General features: G+C 46.1%; 1 protein-coding gene across 2 annotated transcripts in view; it reads left to right on the forward strand.

Annotated features, from left to right (window-relative positions):
- Window positions 1–13,270, forward strand: part of PAG1 (phosphoprotein membrane anchor with glycosphingolipid microdomains 1) — an 81,140-nt gene that overhangs the window by 65,797 nt on the left and 2,073 nt on the right. For both annotated transcript variants that reach the window (XM_054167484.1, XM_009905759.2), the window contains 5 exons: window positions 865–1,073; window positions 1,636–1,687; window positions 2,655–2,751; window positions 5,613–6,211; window positions 12,578–12,637. In XM_054167484.1, the coding sequence (XP_054023459.1) occupies window positions 949–1,073; window positions 1,636–1,687; window positions 2,655–2,751; window positions 5,613–6,211; window positions 12,578–12,637 (933 nt within the window). In that variant the 5' untranslated portion in view covers window positions 865–948. The remainder of the gene's footprint in view (window positions 1–864; window positions 1,074–1,635; window positions 1,688–2,654; window positions 2,752–5,612; window positions 6,212–12,577; window positions 12,638–13,270) is intronic.

The raw sequence follows: 13,270 nt of genomic DNA on the forward strand, positions 1-13,270 counted from the left end.
TGCAGGCATTGCACCATTTTATGTTTTTTCCTGACTACATCCAGTTCCGTGTCTCTTGGAGTTCTCTCCATTTCACAGCCAGTGATGTAACTTTGCCCCAGTGTAGAAATAACCTGAGTTTTGCTTCAAAATAGAAAGGAGGCAGGGCTGTATCAGAGTCACTCAATCCATGACACCTTCTCTTCTCCATACAAACCACTCTGTCTGCTTTTCTCTTTAGTTAGATATAGGTGAAGAGAGGCAAAAAAAAGGAGAAAGGTCAGTATGACCACTCTCCAGACAAACTGTTAAGAGAAGAAGCATTTCACATAGGAATAAGATTAGATCTGATGGGCAGCAAGGAAAGTTTCTTGCAGTACTCCTGTCAAAGACTTACCATCTTCTTGATCACTCTGCTCTAAGCACTGAATCACATGCAGGCACGAGATGTTGAGAGGGAAGGAGGTGAACATATTCTGCAGCTCTCCTTTTTTGGCTTGTTAACTTTGCAGAAGTTGTAGCTGCTTTTGAAAGTTTGCTTTTCAATGAAGTTAACAAACCACTGCAGAATAGACTGTTCTGTCCCTCAGAGTGGATTTATAACCTTCTTCCTCAAAATAGAAGCTCAGAGATCTTGTGCTACCTTTCCTTTGGGCTGAAATCGTAGATAGGTAACAACTTGTGTTAATACTTGACAGGGTTTGTTCTATGGCACCATCAGAAATGCAGCTGAGAATCTGTTTGCCTGGCTGGCTTCTGCTTGAGACTTTCATGGTTTTCTTGTAAGATCTGGATTTGAAAATCTCTCCTGCTAGATTTGTAGCTGTCAGATTCACTGTCTTTAGAACTGATTATCAGCCTCTAATGGTGTTTGTCTTCCCGCAGAAACGGAAGGTGCATGCAGCACAGATGCCAGCCTTCTCCAAAGAATAACCTCTTCCTTCCCAACTGACACCAGCTCCTGCTACCATGGGGCTGAAGGGTGGTTTCTTAGGCAGTGGACAAGTCCACATCATCCTGTGGGGAAGTTTGGCAGCCATGACAACACTCCTGTTCCTCACCTTCCTAATCTTCCTCTGCTCCAGCTGCAACAGGTAAGGCTTAGAAGCTTAGCAGGCAGTAACTGATCTTGAGTCAGACAGCACAGGGGTTGAAATTATCTTCACTCACAACTAGTTAGCAAGAAATACTGAGGACCTAGGTCCAGAACTGTAAAAACGTACAGTACAAAGTCTGTTTTCAGAGCAAGCTTGAGTTTGAACAGTTCTTTTAATTCTAAAATCTGATCTATTATTTTCTTCTGCTGTGAAGGATAAACAGTGTTGTGTTTGTTTATTATTAATTCTTAGCAGCATCCTGAGTGGGAGTAGGCTGGATTTTGTGTGCCTTTTCTAGTTCTCTTATAGAGTAAAGACCTTTCACTGACACAGTTTCAGGAATTCCCCAGTTAGGGTGTCACCAACCCTGGCAGTGTTCAAGTCCGGGTTGCACAGGGCCTTGAGCAACCTGATCTAGTAGGAGGTGTCCCTGTACATGGCAGGGTAGCTTGAACTATATGATCTTTAAGGTCCCTTCCAAACCTAAACCATTCTGTGATTCTGTGATTCATGTATTAGCATAATCTGTACTAACAGTTCATGCACCTTTTTTGTTAAGGGAGAAGAAGGCCAAACATCAGAATGGAGATCATGAAAACCTCATGAATGTCGTGAGTACTTCTTTCTGGCAGCCTGTCTGTCTTGTGGCTGGTTTGTACCAAGCTCCTTGCAAAATACTGCAGATTGGGAAACAGCTCAGGTACTAAAAGCTGTAGGACAGAAAGAGAAGAACTTGTGTAGACCTTGATAATGTGCACTTTCTGATGCTCTTTCAGCCACTGCTGTGCTCTAGGTCTCCTGCCTTTCAGTGCTGCTTGCAGCACAAGCACAGTGCACCCTTTGTCAGCTGCTGTCTTCTCACGGGTTGGAGCTATGGCAATGTCTGTTATCACCAAGGCTGTAAGGGAGATCACTTTGGACCTACTGGTATCTATACAGAGTGGGTCCAGATGAGGGCCACAAAGATGATTCAAGGACTGCAGCACCTCTCCTGTGAAGACAGGCTGCGAGAGTTGGGGTTGTTCAGTCTAGAGAAGAGAAGGTTCCAGGAAGACCTTAGGGCATACTTCCAGTATTTGAAGGGTCTATAGGAGAGCTGGGGAGAGACTTGTTACAAAGGCATGGAGTGACAGGATGAGAGGTAGTGGCTTCATACTGGAAGAAGCTGAGATTTAGATTAGACATTAGGAGGAAATTCTTCCCCATGAGAGTGGAGAGGCATTGGAACAGGTTGCTCAGAGAAGCTGTGGAGGGTCCAAGCCTGGAAGTATTCCAGGCCAGACTGGATGGAGCCTTGAGCAGCTGGGTCTAGAAGGAGGTGTCCCTGCCAAAGGCAGGGGATTGGAAGTAAATGATCTTTAAGGTCCCTTCCAACCCAAACCATTCTATGATTCCATAAGTTTTGACATCTGTAAACACAGGCACCTGAATCTTTGATGCAAGTCCACACGGTTTGACTCTCCTGCCAATAATACCTGTGAGTCAGAGCTCCCAAGCGCAGAACGAAATTCATCGCGTGTCTGTACAAACATTGACTCAGATCCAGTGGTGATTAGATCTCACTCACTTGTGTTGCAGCCTTCTGACAAGGAGGTGTTCAGCCACTCGATCACAAGCTCAGCTACAGAGCCCCCTCCAAGCAGTGACCAGAATGGGGCACTCAGCAATGGCGAGGGTGAGTAGCTCAGCCCCTGCACATGGGATCAGCAGCACCACAGTCCTCTTTTTCTCACCACAGTCCTCTTTTTCTCACACTCCCACCTTAGCTGCACATGTGGGACCCTTGAATCTTAGGTTTCTGGCTGCCAGCTTTCCAAGCACACAGCCATGCCATCGGTCTGAATAGGCTGCATTTCCCTCAGCTCACCTCTGGAGGTCTGACCCCACGTCAGCTGCCATGTCCTAGGGCAGTGGTGGGGCAGGCAGACCTCTCAGTCCTCTTTGCACAGGATGTAATTCCCAAAAGGTTGAATCAAGGTGAAAAAATGCCCTGTGCACATCTGTCTTGCTGGGAAGTCAGTAGCCCATCCCATGGAGATGTTGGTGGTTTAGGCTACATCTCCACTTACCTGCCAGGTGTGCTCTGGCTCAGCCCTGCACCCTGGCTCCCAGTTCTCCACACCAGGCAACACTAGGGAGGTGCCACCAAGCAACACCTGCAGATTGACCAGGCCATCAGGCAAAGACTGGCATTCTCTAATCTTCAGGCAGGTAGAGTTGGAATGTGAGCAGAAGATGCATTTGTACCTCAGAGCTTCACTCCTGGAGGCTGTGGAAATATTTCAGGTCTTTCTTCAGTGACTACAGCTTTGGGTCATAGTCCTGTGCTGTCACATTGCTTGTAGTTTGTGTTTCAGAAAACAGGCAACATAAATGGGCTTCCTTATCTTTTTCTCCTTAGTCTTTGCTGAACACTCAACATTATTCACAGTGAGGTATCACTGGAAAATATTTTACTAAGCTACACCTAAAAATAAATTCAGTCCCAGCTCAGAGCTGCTGGGAGCCAATTGTTGTCTCCATACCAGGCACCAGCACCATGAGCTACCCTCCTCATCTCCTGCCTCCTCATCTCTCCTACCTCCTCATCTCATTGTGCAGCCAGAGACTAAGCTATTCAATCTTTACTCCTCATAGACAAGAATCCAAATTAATTCATCAGCTTTGGTTCTGCAGCTAATTGCCTCTCGTGCCCATTGGCTTTTTGCATGTGTTGGTGTGTAGAGCCCTGCAGAAGGGAAGCATTTCTCATTGCCACAAGCCGTCGCACATGCAGCTGTCAAAGCTGCTGCTAAAAGGTGTGCTGTCAAGCAGCAGACAGTTTTCAGACTGTCTGATATTTCTCACCTCAGCCTCTGCATAACAACCCTTCTGAATAACAAGAACCAAAGTGCTTTAACTTCTTATTTATGCTTTATGTGTTCTTCTTGTTAATAGTTCTGTCTTCTGTTCTTCCTGATAGACTTTCGAGCAGGGCCAGGGTTATGAAAGCAGCAGCATCAGATGTTGGTCTCTGACTTTGCCAAACCTGGCCCCACTGTGTTTATCTATACCAGCCTCTTCTGTGTCACTACCCATAAGCACAGTAGCACAGAAATGTGAGCTCTCCTTACTTCTGATTATCCCCCTCCAGGCTGAAGAGGGTAGGTGCTCTCTGGAGCCTGTGGCAGTGCCTCTGCACAGCACAGAAATCCCTGAGAGCAATCCCCAGATGGGGGAAATGTGTTTTGGCTCCTCCAGGCCAGTTCCTGATGTTTCTCAGGAAGTCTGCAGGCACCCTGCACCTTGAGTCCTAGTTAAGATGCAGTAGGACACTTCCTCCCATTCCACCTATTCCTCCTCAGTTGCATGCAGGAGCCAAGTGAATGGAGAAGGATGTTTTCTTCTCCCACCTCCCATTCAGACAGCAATTCTTGTCTCATACCTCCAGTTCTATCCTGAGTTGTGCTGCCAGGGTACAGCTCCCAGCAGGGGCTGACTGCATGAGTCTGCACGCCCTGAACTCCAGAGAAAGCAGTGTCCATGCCTACCACCAAATCAAGGCTATCAATTGCTTCAATTACACTTTATGTCATCATGTCAAACACACTGCAGGGAATGGACAAATAGGTTGGTTGTGCTGAGACACTACCCTAGGAACTCTACTAAGAAAAGTAAAGCTATGCAGAAGGGGTTTCTCAAAGAAATGGTGTGAGGTAAAGTTACACACCATGTACTGCCTGGATGTGCCCTTGTGTGCATCCCTGAATGCAGGCAGCTGTCATGCACGTGAAAGAAGATGTCCCATCGATTTCAGTCCCTAATACCCTGCAGTCACAGCAACGTGTGACCTGCTTCCAGGACTTAAAATAAGATGTTCTGCCTGACACTCCTTTCTGAAGTCTAGTCTTCTCTCTTGTGCATATGGCTGGCTCGTTAGTAGGTTGTCAACCTACATTATGTGCTGCCAGACTAAGAGAAGTATGGCACAGCCCTCCAGTGAGGAGCTGCTGGTGTAGCCTGCCAGTGAGGCTGAGTGTGGCAGGGCTGAGCAAGGCGTGGCTCAGACCAGAATTTGGCCAGTATGGTCAACAAGCTGGAAAGGGAGGCAGGAAGGAAGAACACTTTCCTTTTTGATTCCAAGGTATAGGAAATTGGAAAGAGAAGAAAAGAGGAGAATCTAACAAGGCTTTTTTCAAAGGTTTGAGGCCTCTCCCCAGTGTTCCCTGTCTCAAACTACTGAGCAGTCTGAGTCTAGTACGAGTACAGCCGAACATCCATGCACACCTGCACCCATCCCCTGAGTGAATGTGACTTGGTGGTGCACAGAGTATTTAAGGTCTTGTGAGAGGTACTTTAACAATAAAGTGCAGAAATCTCTTTAACCACTGGACATTTCCAGGCATTAGTATCATTTATCCTTTCCAATAGCACATAAACCCTAAGTGATGTAGAGACTACCAAACCACACTTACCTCACAGTCATTGTTTTAAATACTTGTTGTTTTAAATACTCCAACCTTATTGTTTTAAACTCTTCTTTATCATTTTCTCTAGTACTCTCAGAGGACAGTACAACTGCCTGTATCCAGCCTTATGATGAAGTGCAGACATCTGTCTCTGATCTGCTAGATCCACAGGACATTCTTGGCAAGTCTGTGAAATGTCACCAGAGCAGGGAACTACCCAGTATTCCCCCTAACACCACCATGGAAACCATCATCTCAGCTAGGAATGCAGAAAATGATCAAGGTCTTGGAATGGAAGGGCCTTACGAAGTCTTGAAAGACAGCTCCTCTCAGGAGAACATAGTTGAAGACTGCTTGTATGAGACTGTGAAGGAGATTAAAGATGTTGGAGCAGTACCCAGCATGGAAGGGAGCTGTAACAGCAAATCAAAGGCTTTGCTGGTGGCTGCTGAAGGCCAGGCTCAGACGCCCGAGTGCAGGATCGAATCAGCAGAATATGCTTCTGTTGACCGGAACAAAAAAAGTCGCCAAAGTGCTAATTCAGAAAGTCCTCTGGACAACACACCAGATGTAGAGGATGAGCTGCCCCCACCAGTACCCATGAAACTTCTTGATGAAAATGAGAATGTGCAAGAAAAAGAAGTGGAAGGAGATGATGAGACAGAAGGAGCAAGCATACCAGAGAAGGTAAATGCTGCAAATACTTGTCAAACAGCTAAACAGTGACACACAACAGAGGAGTGGGAGAGGGCTATTATTAATGACTTGATTACTTGTAAAAAGCCAGGAAAAAAACAAACAAGGGTTGAAATATGAGACTATGGCAATATACAATATAGTTTTTGCATTATAGGCCTGGAGTCATTCTTTTGCAGCTGACAGTTTGGACTGTTGCAGTTCGTACTTCATAGGGCTTTTCCCAAATCTTATCCAGACATTGCACTGGAGGCCTCTGCTGCATTGTTTAGTGCTATTATGACTGTGGGAGCTACTCTAGTTATGTGTCAGCATCTTCATCTTGTTCAGAATCCTCTCCTTCTGTTTTTTGTAATCAAACCTCAATTTACATAAAGGAGGTTTTTGCTGGAAGGCCTAACTTTAGATGTGCTTCTTTTAGCTGTGCAAATGTTAGTCATCTACTCAGATCCACTCATCTCTCTCTGTAGGAGAGAGGGGCAGAAGGAGAGAGGGATTGCAGCTGTAGGCTTTTACATCTGTCAAATTCTGTATGTCACACCTAATCAGAGCAATGGATTTCTGTCAGGGCCAAAAGTTCTGTTTTCTCAGCAGTTCATTCTTTGGGACAAGTTAGTGGTGAACTCCTGGAAAAACAGAATGATGATATTTTCAACAAGCTCTTTTCACCAGTATTAATATTCAGGATGCTCTCAGACCATTGCACAGAGTTTTGGTAAACTGTGGAGTCTGCATTTTTCAGAACTTGTTTGGATACCTTATTATTGATTGTGAATGAAAGCACTGTGACTTTTGGCAGATGAATAGAATTTTGGTGCCTGTCAAATATGTTAGACATTGCTCAGCATCTCCAAAAAGTCCTTAAGATGTGATGTGACGTTTCAAGGTAAATATTAACCTGAACAGCCACAGCAGGGCTGAGATATTGTTTCTTGTTGTTCTCTTGGAGACATGGTTTAGTTGTCAGGAGGTGCTGGGTTGGACTTGATGATCTCTGCTGAGGTCCTTTCCAACCTGGCTGATTCTATGATCTTTCTATCTTCTATGATCTTATTTGAGGTATTTCAGTAACCTGGGCAGAGAGCAGAATCACAGAATCGACCAGGTTGGAAAAGAATGCCTTGTTAAATAACTGCTTAACCACTTAACCTACAAAGCACTTGCAGAGTCCAAGTGAATAAACTGAAGATTATTCATAATATAAAAATGACCTGGACTCTTCCATGCATGTTGTTACAAAGAATGAGCTCATTAAGCAAAAAAATTAAGATGTAACTGTCAGCAATAATCCACCAACACTCCCACCCCCCACCCCCCCAAATTCAAGCCACATGTAGTTTCTAATTAAACTTTTAGGGCCACAACTATCTGTAACAGTGACATTCTTCCTACCAGGTGTGAAAAGACTTGCAGAAAATCATTGTATGTCCCAGGCACTGATACAAAGGAAAAGCATTTGCTGCTCTGTAGCTCCCCAGCACGTTGTGTCTGTGGTGTCAGGAGTGGGAATTGATTAAAACGGTTCAGGTTTTGAAGGATTAATCAAGAGATGACACACGCAGTCCCCTAAGTGCCAGGAGGGTTGGGGGGTGGGGGGAAATAAAACAAGGTGTTTGTCTAATTAAAATTTATTCAGAGCTAAAGCCATCCTGAGCTAAAGCTCTGGCAGTATCAGATCATGCCCACGTTCGCTGCTAGGGACATGCATTATGCATCGAAGCGAGCGCCTGTCCTGTCCTTGAGAGCTACAGCTGCAGCAGAGTTGGAAATGGTAATTAATGGAATATATAAATGTCATTATTGGTGGCATTGTGTGGAGAGGTGGTCGTGGGGGGTTGTTTTTCTGTTGCACTGATCATTGTTCCCTCTAGCTTGCCGCTTTGAACAACACAGGGCAATGCCTGTTTTTAGCGACGGGGCTGCCCCAGCCAAGGTGTTTGTGGAAACGTGCACTCTCTTGATCACTTTTTGAGTTCCACAGGCTCCAGAGGGGCCTCTTTTTGCCTCCTCTCTTGTGAGGCTGCTTAGCTGCCTTGCTTGACATGACATCTGTATCCCAAAATTTTCAACTTTCTGCCCTGCCCAAGATGAAGAAAGAGGCTGTAGGACATACACTCATAGAATAGTTTGGCTTGGAAAGACCTTTAACATCATTGAGCTCAACCATTATATAACTCTACCTTGGCTGGTGCTAAACCATGTCCCTCAGCATCACATTTCTGCCTCTTTTAACTGCCTCCAGGGATGGGGATTCAATCACCTCCCTAGGGAGCCTGTTCCTGTGATTGAGAACCCTTTCAGTGAAGGAGTTGCTTCTAATGCCCAACCTAAACTTGAGACCATTTCCTCTCATTCTATCACTTGTTATCAGGGAGAAGAGACCAACTCCCATCTGGCTTCAACCTTTCAGGGAGCTGTAGAGATTGAGGTTTCCCCTCAGCCTCCTCTTCTTCAGCTAAACAACCTCAGTTCCCTCAGGTGCTCCTCACCAGACCTGTTTTCCTCACCCCTCACCAGCTTCATTGCACTTCTCTGGACCCACTCCAGCACTTCAATGTCTTTCTTGTAGTCATGACAGTCTCCCTCACTACAAATAGGCTTTCCTTTACTGGGACACAAAGAAGGGACATGAGCCTACTTGTGTAACTGAGACTTGTGCCTGCCAGCAGAGAACAGATGATGTCTGGGCTGTCTGTCTCACCCTGTAACAGAGGGCAGCCAGAGTGAGCTCTAGTCCATGCCAGATCCTGAAGCACACTGATTTGAGAGAACTAGATGGACCAAGCCAGAGATCATTCCAGCATATAACAGCATGAAAAGGATAAAGAGCACTTTCAATAGCTAGATGGGCAATAATGGGTGAAAATTAATTACTAAACTGGTTCTTGGCTGGAGCCCAGCCAAATCCTCTGGGAGGTTTTGGTGAAGACAGACACCTTTAATAGCATGTGGCTTCTTACAGGCCTCTATCACCTGGAAAAACTTGGGTGTAGTTTGCCTACCAAAACTAGAGAGGCAGAATGGTTTTTCTTTGGTTCTCCCTTTTAATTAAACAGAGGATTTATGGATCTCCTTTTCCACCCAGGGCTTTCCAGAGTGAGCCCTGGTGGAAACGCTTGTCGTGTGTACATCTGGCTGCTGCCATCTGCTTTCAGGCTTGTGCAGCCTCAGGATGGGCAAAGCATCTCTTACTAATCCACCAGAGGAGAATGGTCTCCTTGTTCTAGTGCCCCAGTCAGGAGCAGCAGCTTAGCCCAAGAGCAAAAAAATCAAGCTCTGTCAAGGAACAAAAGGAAAGTGGAAGGCAAAATAAGGACACATGCTGCTTGTGTTGCTGCTGCTGAGCTTTCAAGCAAAAGTTACAAAATGTTTAGGAGCAAGTGTTTGTTTTGTTCTGTTCTTCCCCCAAGATGACAATATCCTTCAAACCTGATGTATCACAAGGTTTCTCATTTATAAGGAAGAGCACTGGGTCCCGGGGGGGGGAGAGCAGGATTGCCAACACCCTGGGGTATTTGTCAATACTTGAGTGGGGAAACTGTAGAAGGGGTCCTGACATGTGGTGCTTTATAGACACACTGATGAGAGAAAATAACTTCACTGAAGGGTTTTTGCAAGCACATGTTTGTTTTGATGTGCAAGGATGACATCAGTGACTTACTCCTCAATAAAAAACAGCCTGCAAATGAGAAAGACTAAACTGAGCTGCTGAAGTGAAAGGTCAGAATTGAATAAAGGCTCAAAGTCAGTTTGAACTTCTCATTTCTCTTTATTTTTCCTTTCTTAATTGTGAGTAAACAAAGCACAGGTTAAAGAGTGCATCCTCCAGGCAGTGAGAAGGAAGCAATGGAGTTGTTAGGGGTGTGGGAAGCACACCCCCTGCACCCCAGGAGCTGCAGGAGGACTTCAGATTGCTTGGGGTCAGGGTCTTCATCAGAAGTGCCCCAGGGGGTTGAAGCTTGGTATTTACAAGAAGTAAAAACACCAAGATAAATGTAAATAGGAAAGTATCTGTTGTAATGAGCTTCTGTGGGGAATGAAAAATGAGTCTTGTGTGTGCCCGGAGCAGCATTTGGTGGAGACAATCTTTAGCTTGCAGGTAGCTGAGGGCAGCAGCTGTGCCCATGGAGTGTTGTATTCTCCTGCTGTGGACTTTCCACAGTCCCTTCTGTTAGTGCAGCCCCTCTCCAGCTCAGAGCTGCTCCCTCTACCCCTGCCTAAACAGCTCCTCCTCCACCACCGCCGCCACCATTCCTGCACCCAGAGCCTGGGGCAAGACCCTCAGCCCCAGCCAGCACCCGTGGAGGATAACAGAGCAGTCATCAATGTTAGCCCTAACAACCGGGGGGCCACCAGGCCCCCCGGCCTTTGTAGTCACCACCACCAGCACCCAGTGTGCACCAAGGGCACTCACCAGTGACAAGAGGAGGATCCTCAGCCCAGATGGGCTCAGCTTAGGGCTGCTGCCCTTCCTGGGGGCATTAAATAGGGGAGTGGGTGGGAAAGGCAAAGAATCCACACCTGGGGAGGGAGGAGACTCCAAGAGAGCCCAGGTGCTGTGGGTTTGAGGGGGAAAAGGGGCAAATGGGGTGGGTGGGGTGGAAAAGGGGCAGATCTGATGGGAAAGGAGAGGTGGTGGTGACAGGAGGGGATTTTAAAATAACTTTATTCTCATCAATCTTCCCTGATGCACAACTGCAGACCATGGCTTTCTTTGCCTCCCTGCAGAAAGAACAAATCCACCAATGCTTCATCAAACAAAGCACAGTGGTGGCTATTGCAATGAGACCTTTCCATCATTATCACTTTGCTTGGTGGGGAGATCTGTGCTTTGCAGATCAAGATAAAAAGCTTTAACAAAGGAAAAACAATAGTTCTACAAGAGTGATTTTTTTTTTCCCTGGATACCAGCAGACAACATCAGGATGCTGAAGGGACTGCCTGGGGAGGAGAGGCTGAGAGCCCTGGGTCTGATCAGTCTGGAGAGGAGAAGGTTGAGAGGGATCTGATCAATGTCTATCAATAGCTGAGGGCTGGGGGGCAGGAGGGAGGGGACAGGCTCTGCTCAGCTGCACCCTGGGATAGGACAAGGAGCAATGGTTGGAAGCTACAGCACAGGAGGTTCCAGCTCAGTATGAGGAGGAATTTCTGCACTGTGAGGCTCCCAGAGCCCTGGAGCAGGCTGCCCAGAGAGGTTGTGGAGTCTCCCTCTCTGGAGCCTTCCCAGCCCTGTCTGGATGTGTTCCTGTGTGACCTGTGCTGGATTCTATGGTCCTGCTCTGGCAGGGGGGTTGGACACAATGATCTTTGAAGGTCTCTTCCAACCCTTAACATCCTATGATCCTATGATCTAGTACATGCTTGGAAGTAGCATTTGATTTGACCCACTGACTGACTCTGCTTTGGTCTGCACTGCAGGAGGTCTGAAGAATTTTAGGTAGACAGTTTGTGTGAAACTCCAAACTATGGCCCATTACAAAGAGTGCTGGAAGGCTCCCTCTGAGTCCCTGTGGAGTCCAGCAAAGCCTCCTGGCCCCAGTGTGGAGGAGTCAGATGGCCACTGTGAGGTAGCTGGGGTCTTTGTTGCCGTGAAGGTCCCAAGACATTTTTTGTAAGAGCAAAATGCTTTCCCCCAAAGTTTTGTGATCTAATTTCTACATCATACTTTACATGAAGTTAGACTTGATACCAAACCATGCCCCCCATCCTTTAGGAACTTTGCTATGTGAACTGGGCCCGGCCAGATGCTTTGAGGGCTGAGCTGCCCGTCTCAGGATGGGTTGCAGTGGTCCTTTCCTTGTTCATGGCCTGAGCAGCTGTGAGGCAGTGCTGCTGTGCACCTCTGCAGGGCTGCTGCATTTTGTGGAGGAGGAGGAGGATATGGCACCTCCCTTGCAGCACTGAATGTAGGATAAGAGTTATCAGGGAGGTGCCAGTTGAGTATTGTTCTTTGGTCACCTAAAACCATGTCTGAAAATCACATGGAAGGCCAACTAGTGTGTCACAACAGCTGACTTCATTGCTCAAATGCCTTTGCAGACTCTTTCTTGCTTCATTAGAAGTGCAGGGATACAGCAGAGCAGAGTTTGTTTTAGCCATTACATTATTTTTACTTTTTTCAGGTCAGGACAAGAGCAGACACATCAAAAAAAACCCCTCTCCTAACCTCCAGGCTGTTACCCCAGAGATGTGCTCTGTCTGTTAGGGGTATTAGCCATGAAAAATGGAACTGGAGAGCAAATGACCATAAAAATAATGTATTGGTTGTAATGGGAGGGGAATTTTATAGATTTCACACTGATGACTGATAATGAGCCTTTTTTTCCCCCCCTTCTTCCTTTCTTATGTTTTTCACAGAGGCTTAGTTCAATGTCTTACAAGTCTCGAGAGGAAGATCCATCTCTTACAGAAGATGAGGTAGGTTTCTTGCAGGAAATTCAATAACTAGCTAGAGACATTTCTTCAGGCAGAAATTAGCATAAGTTCTGCATGATTAAACAGAACCTAAGAAAGGTGAAATCTGGCCGAAGGGAAAAGGAAAGCCAAACTCTCTCTGTGCAGACTTTCTGCTGCCACCTTCCTAAAATACAAAATATTCCAGCATGTGGCTGTATCAGGCCAATAGGTTAAAAAATTACAGCAGAAGATAACAAGAGGCCACAACTAGCTGATTGTTAGGGCAGCCTCTTGCCTTGGATAGCAAGTTTTTCTGAAGAATAACAACCAGCAGCCTTTTGAAACGTGCTCCACCTTCCCCACACAAAGTGTTTGGGCCTCTGGGAAATAAACAGAAGCACAATAAAAGCACTGGAGCATAAATTGTTCTTTGAAATGCCTGTTAGTCAAATAAATTGAGGAGATTGAAACAAAGGCAGAAAAGTTAAACAGAAGTAAGGCTGCTTTTGATCATCTCCAATACATTTGTGCAAGTGATAAATATGTTCTCTGGACATAAAAGTGAACACCAAGTTGAGTGAGCTGAGTGAGCTAATGCTTCCAGAAAAGTGCTTCCAAACATGAATGGATAAATTGATCCTTGACCTGGGCTCA

This window comes from Dryobates pubescens, chromosome 14, assembly GCF_014839835.1.
Source record: "Dryobates pubescens isolate bDryPub1 chromosome 14, bDryPub1.pri, whole genome shotgun sequence".
Lineage (NCBI taxonomy): Eukaryota > Metazoa > Chordata > Aves > Piciformes > Picidae > Dryobates > Dryobates pubescens.